This window comes from Coptis chinensis, chromosome 1, assembly GCF_015680905.1.
Source record: "Coptis chinensis isolate HL-2020 chromosome 1, ASM1568090v1, whole genome shotgun sequence".
Classification (NCBI taxonomy): Eukaryota; Viridiplantae; Streptophyta; class Magnoliopsida; order Ranunculales; family Ranunculaceae; genus Coptis; species Coptis chinensis.
In genome coordinates, this window is record NC_141456.1 from 13,049,065 (window position 1) to 13,068,456 (window position 19,392).

Here is a 19,392-nt window from a genome sequence, read left to right on the forward strand (position 1 = left end):
GCGTTAACTAAGATTATCCATCTATCCAAAGTTAATGAGAGTAACACGGAAATTATACTACGATGGAAATTAAACTAACAAGATATGATAACTCGACTACGGAATACTAAATTGATAATATGATAAGGAATTAGGGGGGATTGATTCCACCTTAACTCGACTTAATTTACTAACAAAGAATCATCATAATCCGAATTGAAATGCTTTCGCATAACAATTGGGTCTTCTTAATCCCTAATTGTTCATGGTAAGCTCTACCAACTAACAACTAGCATGTGAAACAATCAAACCCATTCTCATGGTGAACTAATTGTTTTCTAGAATGGAATGGAATATTACGAACTATTCTACGCTAATCGAAATCAAGCTTCATCAAGGCTTCTTCAACCCCCCTCTAATAGAGATTTAGCCTAGAATCATTACACTATCACTTCTCAATGAATTTAAACAAGACATGATATAAAGATTATAAATTTACTTATTTGAATTAAAATGGGAATCTAATCATGCAAGATTGAATTGAAACTAGTAATGATAATTAACTAAATCTATGAATTGAAACTAAAATGATTAATGAAATGAAACTAGATTTATGAATAACTAACTAACTTTATTGATCTAATGAATAAAATAACAATACTGATTCAACTACTGAAATTAAAACAAGATAATAAAAACTAATTAATAAACTAGTTGATGGAGTCTCAAAAACTAGATCTAAAACTATTCCTCCTGGCTACCTCCAAACTAGATTGCTTAAGAGTTAAGTCTTGTGTCTTGAAATGGAGGAGACAAGATCCACATTTTCGTGCATGGGCTGAGGAGCCATGTTTTGAGCCGGAAAATCGAGCCCAAAACCCAATTTCTTCAGTCCACAGAGGCCTTTTCAGCTGGATTTGACTTTAACAGACTTTTCGTCCACTTCTGCTCCTCTGATTGGGTCAAGTCTTAGACCATTGGAAAGCTCTTTCCAAGACGGCCGTTTTGAAATAAGGTAGGCCCAATTCCGAGGTCTGAGTCCAAAGATACGGCCTTCGGAAGTTCTGCTGACTTTTGTGCGCTGTTTCTGCCTGCGTTGACCTTGACTTTTCAGCTTTGACCGGGATTTAAAAAGGCTTTTTCTCCTTGAAACTTGGCCTTTAATCACATAACTTCTTAGCAATGAACGCTTGATCCTTTATCTCGCCAAAGTGACACATTTCTGCACATAATTGACTCCAATGGTTGAAATACATAAAAGCACACAATCAGCATTAACTCTTATTTATTACTCGCATAATTGGTCTAAAAGTATTATTGTTAAGGGGTTAAAACTACAGTTTTGGGCTCTTATCACCTACCCTTATACAGAAATGGATATCGGTAAAATTTAATTCAATTACTAAGTTATTAAAATGAGTTATTATAATGAGTTAATAGAATGGATGTCTTGCTTGGGAAGAAATTATTTCGGTTGATATGACGGAACTACCTGTCTTTTAAGCTGAGAATGTTTAAGTTATGGGTACATATAAAGTGTTTGTTTGGATAATTAAAGTATAGAATTATTTTTATGTTGTTAGTCTACTCATACCAGCAAATTCAATTTGCTGACCCATGTTTGCTTTGTTTTACAATGTGGATGAGTTCTTGGAAACATAGATGGTGGAGTGCAGTGGATGAGGACACGTGATTTGGATTTGCTCTTGGAGTCTTCTGGTTTAAGTTTTTCTGAAGTGTACGATTTTGTTTTTGAGACAGATGTAATAGAGTTGGTTAGTTTCTTTGTAGTTTAATAATGTGATTGAAGAATTATTCCTTTTGGTTTTAAATTTGATCTCAGATTTTTAATATCGTGGTTGATAATATATTATTAGGGTTTCGTTTCACCCTGGGTTTTCCGATGATTGAATAGGGTGGCGATTGAGATATTTCTATCTTGAAAAAAAATTCCTTATTTTAATTGTTTGGAAATTTGGGGTGTGACAGCCATCTTTTCAAATTCCAAAAAACAAGGAGGTTACCATTTTTGGCTCTCTCAAACGGTTCACATCTTCATGTGTGCCACACACGTGCTAAGGCCCACTCTAAACCAGAACACTCTAACACGAAGAACGCTCACTCGAGCCCATCGGCTGCATAGTCTTAACGATCTTTACTAGTGGAGCCCTACAACATCAGACACGACTCAGTGAAAAACGCTCTACAGGAGCAAGACGTTCACTGGAGCTTAAAGGCTACAAAGCCTAGACACTTCATACTAATTGGAGCATGCAACGCTATACAATACAGCAACATCAGGCAATATATATTCAAGGCATCAAGAAAAAGAGCAACAAGAAAGAGCATGCATTTCATAAAGGCAAAGGAACGAATTGCCTGAACAGGCTCAAGAAACCAGTTCGTGCGCTAACTGAGTTGCTGGGACGTCCCAGAATGCCAACTCGGTTAGCAAGCATTAGTCACAAAATGAACTGCCCAGAATAATTCGGGAAACCAGTTCATTCAATCTTGTTCAAAACACATCATAGAAGCGAACTTCCCAGGTTTCCCCAAGTTATCAGTTCAAATGTATCAGGCCCACGGCCAGTTAAAGCAACATAACATTTACGAAGGATGGATTAACTCATCAACTTGAAGCGGATCCAGTAAAGAGCCGGAGGCGACCTGGAGCGAGGTCGAGATAGGAGGGACTTCAGAGTTCGTTACCACCTCAGTCTCAACGAGCGATTCAACAACAGGAGCAGTAGCAGAGGGTACCACAGCAAGAATGACACTGACATCTATAGTAGGAGAGACCCCCTTCTCACCCGCAATTGCACGAGCATACGCCTCCTAGAGTTGTTCATGCTCTACCCCAGCTGCTCATGCATATCCTCCAGCTCTTCTAATTCGGTGACCATACGATCATACGCCTCCTTAGCATCTACTGCCACCTTTTTACACTTACCAGCGAAGTTATTTACTATGACCAACTTCCCTTCCAGCTCGCTCGCCCAGTTCTCCGCGATCATGCTCTGCAAGGAAAGGGTAATGACTTGCCCCCTAAGGTCGCTCAACTATTTATGTTTAGCCTGTTGCACCTCACGAACACTGGTAAGCTCATCCCTCAGCTTCTCCAGCTCGCCTTTCTCCATTTCAGCAAACTGAATAGCAGTTTTCATCTTCTGGTACCTAGCTTTAATCTGCAGCCAAGTGAACACGATTATAAACACAAATAAAGCTCGTACAAACTAAGCCTCATCTTCAAATCGCAGTTTGGCACTTACCAAGCAGTGAGCCTGGTCTAACGCTCGCAGGTTTCCATCCAAATCCTTCGAGTCTAGATCCTTCCGATCATCATCCAGCGTAATCCCTTCCAGCAAGCATGACGCTACAGGTGCGGACTTATAACTGCAGTCCGACCTCTTCACGGTCACCGCCCGGCTAGTTCGCTTGTTGACATAAACAAGGTTATGCTCCAGGTCATCCCCACCAGCACTAAGATGACCCTTCCCAACTTTCACAATAGGAGCTTTCTCCTTCACCCTCTCAGCAACAATACAAGCATCCCTGAGACCCAGAACGCTAAAATCTACTGAGGGGCTAGATCTGGAAGATTGAGCTATCTTCCCACAAGTTTGCTCTCCACTATCAGCACTAGAACTGTTACCATGGATGATCTTAGCCGCTCTAGCGACCTTCGCATCCCGAGGAACAGGCTCGTCAGCCTTTCTCTTTAGGGAACTCTTTCGCTCACAAGGAATGAAAGAGATGTCCTCCATATCAACGGGGAAGCTCTCCTGTCCTCTCCCCTTTCCACCAGTAGCAGACCTATCCACTTCAGGTCACTTCCCGCTACCACCAGCACCCCCACTAGGTCGCACTGACCCACCGCCGTTCTTCCTCCTCTGCTCCCTACTCACTATCCCGCTGTCTTCAAGCTCCATGCTTGAACTACTAGATGACCTAGTGACATCCTTACCTCTAGACCTCTTCTTCTGCTGCCTCCTCTTGGCCCTAATCCCGCGTCCTCCTCTTTTAACGAAGTAGCTGGCCACTTCAGGCAACTTCTCCCACTTCTCAACACGAGTCCAACAAGCGAACTTCTCTATCACACTACGACCTTTCTTTCTGGCAATAGCGACCTCTGCAAACATAATAAAGTCAAAGGTCAGTTCGTTATTAGCACATACTTGTCAACATACAAAACAGATGCATGATTCACCATACAACCTAGTACGTACCAGTAAAATTACAAACCCTAGTTTCCACACTATAACCAGAGGTGCAATAATTCCCAACTATCAAAAAAGGCCTCTTCTCCCAGGGTTCGTTACTAACTCCATCCAGAACGCTAGACTTTCCAATCAAAGTCTGTAAGCTAAAATTGTTCACGCTAGATCGTTTTACAACAAAGTCCTCAATAATATCCACAACACCAATGTTGTATTCTCTACTATCATTCAAAAGATCGAATACCCTAAGCAAACGCCAGGTGTTCCCAACGAACTGGCAGGGCGCTTTCTCACAAAAATTTAAAAACTCACATGTCAACCTAGAAAACTGTAATCTCAACCCCGCTCTCAGTTGCCTCTCGCAGATAACCACACCATAATCACGGGGGACGAACGCGCTACTAAAAATGGCAGCGTCCTCACCCAGTTCGTGAATCTCCAGATCGCTCACACGAATATCATAAGCGCACATGAATTCACCAAAGCTTTTTAGTCTCGCTTATCTACTACCCTAGGAGGCAAACCACTAGAGGATGAGGCACCAGAACTGCTTGCCACCGCGACCGCAGATTCAGAACTAACATCCTCTATCTCCTCACTCAAATTAACCTTCCTAACCTCTTCAGATCGGGTATCATCAGAATCAGACATTATTCTTCCTCTTTTCATGCCCACAACAACTACTCAACCAAGACTAAAACCAGAAACCGAGCAAAGGTAAAGCAAGCAAAAAGGAAAGTGCAAGAAACAAAAATGGCAGAAACTAACCTTAGCTCTCGTTCTCAAGGGAAGTAAATGAGGAGTCCGACAACTCTCCAGGCATACATCACAAGCCACCCACTCGTTCGTTTTCCAAAAAGAAAACACAATCGTTTTATTTAACCCTAGCATGCCATGTATTCACGCAAAACGAGGCGCCTCAGCTGCGACCTTTCAAATCAAACGTACCATGTACCATCCATGTGCCATCCACGTGCAAGCTTAAATATCTCGGTAGATCGCTCACACGAACAGAACAACCTACTGAGATGGGGCTATGTGAGGGAGTAATATTCACATCCAATGAATATCAAGCACATGTCCAGCACAAACATGAATGCAGATCGACCCCTGATCCTCGTCCTCATAGCTCGCTTCATAGCGACTCAACTAGGGCAACCAATCTGACTAATCTGTAGTCAACCGACCCAGGAGTCTTTGTCACACGAGCTCACTTCATTGTAACTCGCTACACACGAACGACCTTTCATGGTAGCGATCTCCCCGACTCTCACTCATCTCAACGGTCGGTAACGTATGTCTTTATTACTACCATCCAGACTGGAGCTTCAGGCACGCTTCGTAATAACTCGCCATCATGGCTCGGGAGTGACCTGAAGACCTGGATCTGACATGACGCGCGAGAGAAGGAGGCGTAACCCCTTGCCTATATAAAGAGGATGAGGAACTATGTCTGACCTGATTCAAGTCCCCCGAGAGAGAACTTGATACGTAGACAGTTTGTCCATACGAACTCGGTCAATTCAATCCAAACATCCCAATCCCTTGATCAAGCCTACATTTGTAAGGAGAACCAAAAACATCCTTTACATTGTGGTAGTATGTAGTGTGATGTAAACAGTAAAATTTAACTAAAACCTTGAAGAATTGGGGTTAGTGATTCTCAAATCTTGAAGAATTGACACAAGCTATGGAAGGTACCTTGGATTAAGGAATGCAAATGGTACCCACCTGATGGTGAGATCATAAAAGCTAATGTAGATGGAGCCTCGCACGCAGTGGCAGAGCCATGGGGGCCTAGGGTACGCCCTAGGTCACCCTTAACTTTTGGGAAAAAATAAACTACTATGTATAAGGAAATTAAGGATTAGCAGGAAGAAAACAAAATAGTATGGTTCTGTTTGGCAGTGTGAATAGAGAGCCCATATTCAGGAATTGGTGGCATGGTAGTCATGTTTACCTTGTATATGTGTTTAGTTTGTCTAAAACATGGATACTCTAGTAAGCCCCTTGAATTGCGGAACACAAAAGTGCGGATAAGCAAATCCAAAAGAAAAGCCCAGATTTGCTAAAACGTGTTTTCTATCCATGAGAGAGAAAAAATAATAATAATAAAACACGTAAAGAATGCTCTCTCTCTCTCTCTCTCTCTCTCTCTCTCTCTCTCTCTCTCTCTCTCTCTCCTTTATGAGAATCCTAGTAATAAAACCATAAACCTTTTGTATTTCTTTTCTCTCCGCCTTTTTTATTTTCTCACATTAATTTTTTTTTTCCTCCAAAAAATGGTGTTTAAATCTTCACATTATTCATCAAATTGGGATTTTCCTTTTTTTTTGGGATGTTTTTTGTATAAATCAATTGGGTGCTTATGTATTCAATATTTAATTAGAGTTTTTTTTTTTTTCCTTTTATTTGTTTATGAGCTTTTATTTGTTTTTAAGTTTTTATTTGAAAATTTTGTATATATATATATTTAGTTTTTCTTTTGTATGATATTAAAAATAAGTATATAGGTGTGAATGTCAACCAAACAGTAGCCAAGTAAAACAAGTGACAGGATAAGAGGCAGACGCACAAGTATTTCATCTCATGACTTGTATCACCTAATCATAGTTAAGAAATACAATATCTCTTGCAGCCAAACAGAGCCTATATAAGACAACATTTTGTTACCCAACCTCACATAACATACCAAAAACGAGAATGAAAACTCCTTTGCCCATTACGGTTTCAGAGAACCAACACTTTTGGCAAGTGTACGTTTTTCATTGGTTAGAAAAAAGAAAAAGAACAAAAAGAAAGCTAGAAAAGAGTGAACACTATCAAGTCTCACTCCCAATAGTTGATATATTTGTAGGTATGTTTTCTAAACCTTAATTCAATTCCCCCATACCTTATTTTTTAGTTTTTTTGTTAATGAATATTACGGTTTATAATTTAATTTTGTAATGAATTCTATCGGCTACTCGAATCCATTACATTTTTAGTTTGTGGAATATACTTTTTTGATTGTCTACTGTAATGCTACGTGGTGATGAGGCATTGATATATTGGAATTTCGGGATTTAATGAAAACGAAAATAATTAAAAGAAACGCCAAAGTGACGATAAAAAAAAATCTATTATTGTCTAAACATTGTACAATATTCTTGTTGCCTCTAAGCGGTGAATTTGTAGGCACTTTTTTCTTAAGCTCCTAATTTTCCAAAGTTAATAAATGTATGTGTATTTATTATATTTTTCTCTTAAACCGATCTTTTAAGCATTTTAGTCTTTTGCATACTTTTTTTGTAGTTCCAAAATTATTTACATGTTTTTTATTTTTGTGATGGGATTCTCCGTGTGTTTTTTCATTTTTACTTTAAAAAAAAATATGCAAGAGAAAACAAAAATACGACTAAAGTCGGTGTTTCATTTTTGTTTTTAGCTGCAATATATATTTATTGATATGAAAAATAAATCAAACAAACGAATTAGAGGACAAACGCGCTACAAATTGCGCCGCAAAGTCGGCGTTTTTTCTTTTTTACTTTTAAAAAAAATATGCAAGAGAAAACAAAAATACGACCAAAGTCGGTGTTTCTTCCTTTTTTTTTTTTTTTTTTTTTGGCCGCAATATATATTTATTGATATGAAAAATAAATCAAACAAACAAATTAGAGGACAAGTACGCTACAAATTGTGCCGCAAAGTAGGTGTTTTTTCTTTTTTAAAAAATATCCAAGAGAAAACAAAAATACTACCAAAGTCGGTGTTTCTTCCTTTTTTTTAACTAACTAGTTGTGGCTAACCCTCACCCAATTTTTTGGCTCCGCCACTGCTCGCAGGGTAATCCTGACCTGGCTGGCTATAGGGCGTGCTTTAGAAATAATGAATGTGTGTTCCTCGCGTTTATTTGCATGGTGGCCATAAATCGAATTTCATCGCCGAGTGTTTAGCTATTCTAGGGGCGGTGGAGTATGCCGTTCAGAGGAATTGGAGGAGTCTTTGGGTGGAGTCAAATTCCACACCTGCAATTAATGCTTTTGGCGTGTCAAATCTACCTTCGTATATGAAGCAACGATGGCAAAAACACATAGAACACTTAGACTACTAGAACACTTAGACTACTGCAAATTGACTTCGGTTTGGAGAGAAGCTAATTTTATAGCAGACCAATTGGCAAAATACGCAGCCAATACTCAAGACAATGTTGAAGTTAGCTTTCTTGTAAAACCACCATGGATAACCAAATGGGAGGTGTTCTAGAGCATGTTTATCATATAGGTTTTGTTCATTTCTTATAGTGCTACAATGAAGTGTAGACTGTAAGTATCCCCTGTACTTAGGTACTCCCCCCTACTTAAAAACAATAATAATACTACCATTTTGATGAGTGATAAAAACTTACAAGTTGCAATGGTGATTATTCATCGAGCGTTATCCAAGTCTTCCATTTCTGCCATTCGAAAGTCTTTAGAAATTGAGCATGAACATTTGTCTTATAAGGAGAAATGGACTAAATAAAACTTAGACAGTATTGTGATCTCTTTGATTTATTAATCGAGTCTGAAATTCATTAATTGCTACCAGCAGAGAAAAAGGAAACCACGTGATCTTTAATGAAAACAAGCTTTACTTCTCCTCTTTCACTAGAAACATGGAGAAATATTTCTTGAACAGCACAATGGACTCCGATTGCAATGAAATGACTAACGTCAGGTTCTCATCATTTGATGGGCTTGGAAGTAAATATGCTTGACCTTCATGCAAAATTGATGCTAGGCCCATGTAAAAAGGCCTCCCCCACCCGAAATCTACATCTTGTATTGGCATCCGACACCAACTATTGAACCCTAAGTTTGGGCTTCTAAAATTGTTCGGGCCTCGACAAAGGCCCAACAAATTGGATTGCAATTCCAAATAATCTATAGCTGATCTAAGATACTTGTCATCAGCCATTACAAGCGCTTCATGTATTTTTTGGACTGCATAGATCAGCGGCTTCGATACTATGTCACCTGATGTTGCATTTGCTGTCACATGGAAAATTGCATTGCCTAAGTACCCAGATGGTAATGGCGGATTAAGGCGTGTTCGACCATCGACAACCATGCATACAGTAGTTTCTTGTTCATAACTTAGACCACGCGCCTTGGATGCACAACGCCATATGTGTCCTCCCAAAACTTCGTACGAGCTGAAGGTAATTGGATTGGATTCATCGTCACATTGGGCCTTAAGAAGGCTGATTTGGTGACGAGATACCTGAAAGGTAGCAGTACACTTACGACTAGTTTGACATTCTAGCTTTTGATTTGTGCTTTCTATGGATGGTGGTGGTTGATGTTCAACATGAGGGAAGGACGGGGTGGGTGGTTTTCGCGCAATTAAGACTGTTCTATCCAGAAAGGGTGGGATTTCTACGTCGAGACCTCGTGCAGTTCTGGCCCATGAATTGATGAAATGCATCCCAGAAATACCATCACTCACTGTATGCTGGGCAGCCACACCAACAGAAACACCACCACATTTGAAATATGTTACCTGCATGAAACTAATGGAATATGAGTCCAAGTTATCACTTGATATTGAATTGCGTGTACGTTTCATGTCATGTCATGTCAACCAACGTAACAGCTTGAAGATGTTCAACCAAGAACCAGAATTCGATGATCCGACGAAATTCCAATAAGTCCCTATGATTTCCAAAAAAAAATTGAATTCCAAACCCTATATATATTATAGTTCCAATGCCGTTTCAGTTTTTAAGAAAAATGAAACAACTATCAAAATTATAGCATTCCGTTTACAAATTGGGAATCATGCGGGTTAGAAGGAATTTTATCGATTTTCTCTCATTAATGTCGATCATCTTTGCCCAAATATTTGATCTTAGTAACTGGCCTCTTTGTAGTTCAAACCATGCAAGGCTGAAAATATCGCCTGATATATATCGATATATCACAATATATATTGGAAAATCATTATACCGGTATGGATATTTTTGATATATCAAAGGCTAATATTTAATTTTTTTTCAAGCCGATATATACCACATTTTTAGATATACATCTTTATATCGTTGATATTTTCAATATGTATATTCTTGGTCTTTTTCACCGATATTTTTTATTAATATCCCCAATCGTTTTGATACATAGTGATATTTAACGACATATATCTATGATATTTTGGATAAATATGATATTTTGATTGGTGACCGAAAAGATATATATCTTTGGTACAAATGATATTTTTGATATATTTTAGAAAATGAGACCTCCGATATATCGTTCAATATGGATATTTTAGGCCATGGTTTAAACAAGGCTGAAGATAAATTGTGCAAAACTTGATGGGAGAAAAAAAGAAGGGCAGCGATACTAGCACCCACCTTATTATGAACTTAGTGCACCCACTTTATAATTAAACCCACTCTTTAAAACAACATGCTCCCGCCTACTCAATAAACCCACCGAAGATTTCACCTTTCTCTTTCTCTTTGGTACTAATCATAAAATTGGGAGTTAGTTACATTATGAAACAAAAATTCTTTGATTCATTTAATTTAATTCACTTTTAAAAATTACTTCCAATTGATTCCATACAAAATTGTCAGCTTATGCATGTAAATTTGATGGGTTGTTAGAGAAAAACTAATGAGCATTGAGCATTAATATTGGAAAAAAATAAATTATTAACACATGATATCAATATATTGATTATCGTCATTAACTTATTACGCAATTGCTACTGACAATGTTTTTTGATTTGCGTATGAGAGAAACCCATAATTTCATCACTTAAATACAATAATTTGACATTTCGAATTCTCAAACTTGAGAATCTCATACCTCAATTATGTAAGCTCCTCTAACTATGAGAATAACATAAACGCAAATGAAATTATAAAGAGGAGATGTTAAGGGAAAAAAAAATTAGCCCCCTTTCTTTTTTATTACATGTAAAGAAGAAAGAATATTTTTTGTTTGAAGTGGGGTGGGTGTAGTCAACTACGAAGAGGATTCTTTTGTCCAACAAAATATATAATTTTTAAGTGGGTGTAGTACTTAATATGGTGAGTGCCAATATCACCACCCAAAAAGAGAAAAAAAATGGAACTCATTTATCTCTATATTTCAATTAGGTCAAAAGCTCTTTACCAAAAAATATTAGATCTAAAAGAGTTCAAAGGACTAATTTCGGGCCAAAACAACTCTAGAAATCCGTTTTTTTCAGTAACTTACAAGGACAAATTCCAGCATTAAGTAACCCACGAACCTATAATTTCAATTTTAGTAACCCTCAAGGACAAAATAAGTTTGCCCGACCTTTATACTTTTTTTAAATACAGTTTTACCCCTCCGTGCTATTATAGATATAAATTAAAGCATAATTTTTTTAAAAATACCAGTTTCACCCCTCTGTGTTATGTTTATAAAGCAAAGAAATTTGGTGATTGTTTGTACCCAAATAGGTGAACATACCTCATATATATACTATGTTAATGTATGAACAATGATTGTTCATACCCTAAATAAATATGATCAATGATTGTTCATACTCTTATAGGTGTTCTTATTAATCATACAACATGTTGAGATATGAACAGTAATCGTGCATAGCTCATGATGTATGAATAGTGATTGGTCATGCCCTAATAGGTATTATTACTAATCATACATTATGTTGAGGTATGAACAATGATTGTGCATAACTTTGTTCATACCCTAAATAAGTATATATGGACAATGATTGTTCATAGCTCATGTTGAGGTACTCTTATTTGAGGTATGCATGAATAATGATTGTTCATACTGTAATAGGTCTTCTTACTAATCATATGAACAGTGATTGTGCATAGCTCGTAAAGTATGAACAGTGATTGTGCATACATACGTCCATAATTGTTCATAGCTCATGTTGAGGTATGAACATCATTGTTCATACTCTAATAGGTCTTCTTACTAATCGTACATTATGTTGAGGTATAGACAGTATAATGATTGTTCATATGGACAATCATTGTTCATAGCTCATGCAAGATATGATCAACAATGATTGTTCATGCTCATGTATGAGGTATGAACAATGTTGATGTATGAATAGTGATTGTTCATGCCCCAAATAGGTGGTATGGACAGTGATTATTGTTAATACTCCAATAGGTCTTCTTACTAATCATATATTATGTTGAAGTATGAACAATGATTGTTCATAGCTCATTTGAGGCATGAATAATGATTGTTCATACTATATACACAAGGTCGTTTCGATTGGTCTGGGCTATTTTTTATTCGCATTAGGGTTGTATACTTGACCTTTCATCCACCCGAGCCATTTTTTATTTCGCATCAAGGGTGTACTTGACCTTTCATCTACCCGGTCATTGTGAGTGATAAAAACAAATGTAGTGTTGAGAGTGACTTTTTCGTCTTTTTTGTCCTTGAGAGTCACTCCCTACTAAAACCATATATGATACTATGTTTTTTTTTTTTTTTTTTTTTTTTTTTTTTTTTTTTTTTTTTTTTTCCAATTATAATAAGTTGAGTGCAACCTCCCAATTGAACAATAAATAGGTGCTTGAATAAAAAACATTTGCCAATGTAAATAATAGTTTGTCAGTCAACAAAGATCAAAGATGGTTATGCCGTAAAGTGATTCCAAATGCCGTAAAGTGATTCCAAATGGATTCCACCAGTAAAAGTTGACTTATAAGATGAATTGAGGACTAAATCTTTAATTGGCGATAGTCTTTTCATAATAGAGAAGCTCTCGACAAAAAAATTAGCTCAACTAAAAATGTTTAACTGTATTAAAAGTTGTTTCAAAATTAAAAAAATTTGGACCAAAGAATAAATTTATAGCATTCTAAAGAAATTTTGATAAGGTTAAACCTATTGAAATGAACCGATTTGTTAGGGGGATGATCTTTATTATGGAGAGAACATTATCTATACCTAAAATCTACTTCTTATTTATAGTTTTTCTATTGTTGAGTTTTTCTGGATGAGTTCATATATAACCAATGCAAGTCCCCAACAAACACGTAAAGGAATAAAAAGTAATCCTTGAGTGTCTGGTTTTCTCTTTTTTCAAGTTCAAAGGATTAAAATCGTTGAAGACCCTTTCAAACAGATTACAAAAAAAAGTTAAGTGCTTACAAACATATATTAATCTAAAGTTTGAAGGTGAAACCTGAAGTAGCATGAGAGGAGATGAAAACATATCATGCCCCTCACCGAGGGTGGGTATAAGCTGCATGAGTTCCATACTTGGCTCGAAGTCTCCTAAATCATTGAGAATGGATTCCGTATAAGCTTCAAAAAATAACACACCTTCACCACTACATTCAATTTCAAGTCGACCATTTTTGTCCTTCTTTAACCTTCCAGCAACAGGGTAGAATGGAACAAGGACCTTGCTAAGGGCATCTCTTAGCACACTAGCATCAAAGAAGTTAGAAGAACCATCTGGTCTATAAAAATACACACTTGGAACGTGCCTTCTAAATAACTGATCCACATTAGAAGTCCATAAGGTCTCTTTGGGTGTCTCCTTAAAGGGCTGGACTACAACTGGTTCTTGGACTGTGATTATCATATTAAATTTTAGATGTTCCGGCCTGTTCATGACAAATCTGCTGAATAAGTGATGATGAAAGAGCCCGGAATAAGAGAGAAGAAAGAGGGGAGAAAAGAAATAGGAAATATGCACTTTTGGTGGTTCTAGATCGATGTACAGTGCCATTAAATAATAGATTTATTTCTGAAGAAACCATTTTTCACATTTGATGAGACAATTGTACTAAACTAGCAGTGCATTTTTTGTATTTCATATGGTCATAGTTTGGACTTTGGAGAAGTGCGTAGGCCCAAATCTTTTAAGGAGTGTGTTTCTAATTCTTACACAATGGCTTTTACTTTTTAGCTGGGGGCATCCGTATATATCCTGCGCCCGAAATGTGGAAGTATGTTTGCGGTCTCAACGTCTGAAACTAAAAGACGTACTCTGTAGTCTGTACCCACTACTTCACTACTGTAGTTGTGATTTAGCCGTTTAGGTTTCCAATTAATCGTTCAATGCAAATTATGCAAGGTAGAAAAATGTAAAAATTGTTGGGCAGTAGTGTATTGTTTAATTAAACCAAGCTTAAATTAAGTCCAAAACAAGTAACATGATCTTAGGGGTGTCATAACCTATCCTATTATGATTATACAGTCTGTAAGAGCTACAATGACGGTTTTGTTGCTTATTTAAGGCAGTAGGCCAGGCAACCAACTGACCTGATACCACCACTTACCACCTTGTGGTTGACCTTTACAGGCACATCATCTTTCATTGGTCCGGAGTCTAACGTCACCCACGATGAATGGTCATTGTAAAGTCGATGTAGCTATCATGTTTTATTAAAGTCGTCATAATTGAGATATACCCAACATGGCGGTTGTCAATTGATAACCTTGAATTTAAGGCTGGAAATAGAGTGAGCTCAAGTCGGATTCTCACTCAAAATTCTTGACCGTATTAGTAAGATCCATTTGAATTCGGGTCGGATTTCAGATATCTATATCTATTGAAAAACACAAAAAAATATACTATTTTAATAATTTTCATATATAAAAAGTGATTTTGGACATACCTATAAAAATATTCTCATGTCCCATAACTAACAAAAATTTTTGTCATACTCCAATAACTGTCTAAATCCAATAATATCTCCCACATATTTTTGGGGTATTTTTCATAAAGACAAAAAAATTAAAAAAAAAAGAAAAACAAAAATAACGACACTTCTATTTGTACCATTTTATTAGTGAAAGTTTCTTTATGTGTTCTTCTTCCCCCCTCTATCTTCTACCCAAAGGGAAAAAAAAAAAAAATTAACTTGAACTTGAACCCCCAATTACTGCCACGTGAACCTAAAAGAAGAAATAGCGTAAATATAAAGCTACCGCGTGATTGTACATAACACAAGGCAAATCTATAACGAACAGATCACAGAATTCTGTCTCTGGAAGGGATTATTTCTCTTCTCCTAATTCCTTTTCTATGGAACGAGTTGACCCTTTTATTTTCCACTGTGTTTGGCTTTAAATCCAAGTGAAACTGTTGTATTTCATCTATGCTTGTGATTTCATCTATTATCTATGCTTTCTAGCCTGACTGAACTCTCTGTACAAATTGTGTTTTTTTTTTAAATTTTAATGGCATGAAATACTGAGATACACAAAAATAGCATCAATATTTTTGTTTGGAATTTCAAAGGTTTAAAACTCGCATCAATAAAACGATCTTAATATTATTATTTTTTGATAAACAAGATTAATTATCTGTAACTTGCTTTTGGTAGACCACATTTGTGTTGTCTTGGGGGATCATTGATAGACAACAATTGTACTACCTCAAGGTTCATCTCTTGTTTTTTTAAACGTGGCATTGTATGATAGTTTTCACTCGATCTAGAATTAGTTTGGGTTTCTTTCCTCATAAAAATAGTGTGCGTGCGCGTGCCGACTGTGAAAGTCAATACTATTGAGGTTGAGGGGTCATCTAATTATCTTATATATGTTTCAAAGTGGAATATAAGAGCTTTTAAGACTGAAAGTTATATTTGCTTAAGTTGTTACTTGATTTTGAAATATTTGCTTAAGCTAATACTTGATTTTGTCCTCTCCTTTTGAAAACTGGTTTTCTTGCAAGTCTATTGGGATGATTACCAATCTTGCTGCCTGGGGATCATTTCACATCCTTGTGTACTGTGCTTGAAAGCATGCTCAAATAAGGTTTGTTTCCTTAGATTTATGAATTAGTTTATATTAGCTGACTTGAACTAATGTTTATATATACTAATAATTTTTGAGTGGTTAGTTTCATGCACATCATGCATCGGCTGTGAAAGCCATTACTTTAGGCTGTGAGTGACCATTAAAGACTATGCTGCCGAGGGATCATCTATGCCTTTGTAGAATGCTTGAGACCATTAAATAGTATTTTCTCCCCTTGATACGATGAATTTGTTTTGCTAAAAGTTGGTAGTTGCTTCTATGTCTTATGTTTTTAATTGTTTGATGATGTTTTCATGCACATCGTACATGATCGATGAGATTCATTAGTTGAAAGTCAATACTTTGAGAGTCTTTGAGGGATCAGCTATAATTGTGCAGCTTCATATCGTGTGACGTGTCTGTGTATATTGTGTTTGAAAAAAGTTTTCAAATGTTTAATTTGCCGATTTTATTTATCTGAGTTTTCCCATTCGTCAAAATTTGATTTAATTTTTTTTTCTTCATTCTCATTCAGTTAGTATTCATCTTCATTATTTTGGTATGATTAATTCAAATCAAAAGTAGGTATTTGTATTTTTATTGGTGAGAGAAATATTATTAAAGAAAAAATTATTGGAGAAAAAATCAAAAGCATTTTTAAAAAAAAAAAAAAAGACCTCTTTTTCTTCTACAAGTGAATCACTTAGGATACTATCTTAGTATGGGTCCCGTAATTTATATTCAATAAATGATTTATTTTATTCAATAAATATCTTGGGTACGTATAATAAAAAGAATGGTAATTTAAGAAGCTAGATGTGTCTAAAATTATTTTATTTATTTATTTTAAAGTTAGGGTACGAGAGTGCTTTTATGGGTATGTCCAAGATCACTCTATATAAATGTACGATATAAATTAATTTTTAGGCATCAAAATATGAATCTTGTTAAAATAGTTCGGGTTAGGATCGGATTCTAGTCACAAACATAGAAACTATATCCAGTAAAATGGATTCGGGATATGGTCAGATTCGGGTTGACACCTGTACCATTTCTAGCCCTACTTGAATTATTAGATAATAACACCAAATATATTGTACCATATCTAATACTTGAATTATGGCAAGTTTAGAAATTTTTGATTTTTTTTATTATTTGTGACAATATTTAGAATAGTTAGAAGATCATATCTACAAAATATTAGCCTAATCCAAATTTATAAATACCCTAATAATTTTGAATTTGTTTACGTGTCAAGATAAAATATGTCTTTAGAACCCCTCCCTTATAATTATACAGTCCGTGAGAGCTATAATGAAGGTTTTGTTGCTTATTTAAGGCAGCAGGCCAGGCAACCAACTGACCTGGCAGGCTGGCACCACCACTTACCACCTTGTGGCACATCATCTTTCATTGGTCCATAGTCTAACGTCACCCGCCTTGAATGGTCATTGTAAAGTCGAAGTAGCTCTCGTGTTTTAATGAAGTTGTCAGAACTATACCCAGTAGGGAGGGTCGTTGTCAATTGATAACCTTGAATTATTAGATAATAATGCCAAATATCTTGAATTATTAGATATTAATATAGGGTAATTTCCCAATTAGTAACCCATAATGTCAATCTGTTCCCAAGTAGTAACCACTCTTCAATTTTGACTTTTCAACCTCACTTTTGACACTTTTGCCCTTCTCCTTATTTTCAAACAATGCCCACGTGGACCTGCAACACTCTCTCCCCCTTTTACCTCATGCATAACTTCTATATTATTGTACTGATGAGTTTGACTTTACAGTGATGGACAACCGTTGGATCTTGATCAAGAAAACACGTTAATCAAAACATGTTGTAGTATCTGTGTTTGCTATAATGAAGAAGCAACTGACTAATAAACTATCGGCAACTCTCGATTTTGGTTGTCAATACCTTTACAACTTTTACCTCAGATTTTGAGCCAACCTAAAAATAAGGACAAAAGCTCAAAGTTTATGTTTTTTTTTTTGGTTGTTTCTTTTTTTTCTTTCTCGTCATTGTCCCTCCGCTTTTTGTATTTTTTTTTAAGGTTTGACATGGAAAACATGACACATTCACATGATAAAGGTATAGTTTGTTGTTTTTAAGCTATCTAGGGCCTTGGGTCTACGGTTTTGTTCCACGTAGTTTAGTGTTTTGTTTGTTTGATGTTTCATCTTTCAAGGAAGAGGGTTTTGAAGACAAATATATAACGTCTCCATGCATAAATGCATGTTGATTATATAGTTGTGGTGGTTTCCATGTTGATTCTATATTTAATGTTGGGTTTAATATTAAGGCATTTAAGATAGATTACGTCATAAATGTCCTAAAAGTGTTAGTTTAACTAGTTTGTGCTTAAATGTTTGAATTTACTTTTCAGTTTTATGGTTTATGGTTAGGTACTTCTTTGTAACCATCGCTTTTGGTTGTTTTTTATACTTACCGATTAGGTACTTCTTTGGATGTTCTTATTCACTACTGATGGGGAGATGAAAGCGGACAAGTATGGCCTGATGAAGTATGTTGGTGGCGAGGTGAAATTGAGAGTTTGTGATGGGGGTATTTCATTTGAAGGATTCATGAGTACCGTGGAAGGTGTGTTGTCGAGAATGAGATCTACTTTTTCTATAAGATACTTGACGAAGAAGTCCCCGTGGTCGAATTGATGAAAGAAACAGATTATTTGAACATGATTATGAAACAAAGAAAGTCTCCAAGAAAAAACAATGATGGTTTGGGTTATCAACGCGGTAGAAGTGGTAAGCAATGGGATGACTAAATGTTAGAAGAAAGAAGTTGCTCTTGAGTTGTTTAAGAAAGACGCGACTCCAAGCATTGTTTCTCCTGTGAAACACTCTTTTCTGAAACAGAAGGAGCTAGCTCGTCAGAAGCGTCCTATTAACCAATTTAAACTTGTCGATGAAGCAATTGGTAAGTAATGCAGTTCCATTTGGTTAGGTCATTATTAATGAGGGTGGGTACATGCTTTATTTCCTGATAGTTATGAATCTTTGGTTTTCCAGAAAGTCCCCTTGAACAACCCTGGAGTGGGAGAGTGGGGACTCATCAATGGGAAGATGTGGAGATTCACGACGTCGAAGAACACATTCAACCTCACAGCTTGTCAACGTTCGAAAAGGTGATGGCAGGTAAGTCTTCGATATCAATGGGATATGTTGATAGATGATAGCTTACCTGTCGCTGATAGTGGTGTGGAACTTACTGAGTGTTCATTGAAATATAGATATTTGGCCAGAGGGTGTTTCTTCTGAAGTTACACGAACCTTCAAGATCTAAAAAAGAAAACGGTCACACCGCGCTTCTCTGTTTGTGGTTGGTACACTCTATAGCCTTGCAAGGTAACATATAGTTCCAATTCTTTGATAGTGGGGAGCTAATTCATCGATATAATACTGAGGGGCGGTCAATGATG

General features: G+C 36.5%; 2 protein-coding genes across 2 annotated transcripts; one reads left to right on the top strand and one right to left on the bottom strand.

Moving 5' to 3' along the window:
* Positions 1-8,705: 8,705 nt before the first annotated feature.
* LOC147522250 (shikimate O-hydroxycinnamoyltransferase-like) lies at positions 8,706-14,033 on the bottom strand. The gene is made up of 2 exons (XM_086592184.1): positions 13,377-14,033; positions 8,706-9,722 (listed from the first exon to the last, which is right to left on the bottom strand). The coding sequence occupies exons 1-2, from the start codon at positions 13,926-13,928 to the stop codon at positions 8,811-8,813; spliced, it is 1,464 nt and encodes a 487-aa protein (XP_086448310.1). The 5' UTR covers positions 13,929-14,033; the 3' UTR covers positions 8,706-8,810.
* Positions 14,034-18,685: 4,652 nt separating this feature from the next.
* Positions 18,686-19,256, top strand: LOC147522251 (uncharacterized). Its single transcript, XM_086567402.1, has 4 exons — positions 18,686-18,691; positions 18,746-18,890; positions 18,983-19,108; positions 19,204-19,256. Exons 1-4 carry the CDS (start codon positions 18,686-18,688, stop codon positions 19,254-19,256), a joined length of 330 nt encoding a protein of 109 aa, XP_086423528.1.
* The last annotated feature ends 136 nt before the right edge of the window (positions 19,257-19,392 follow it).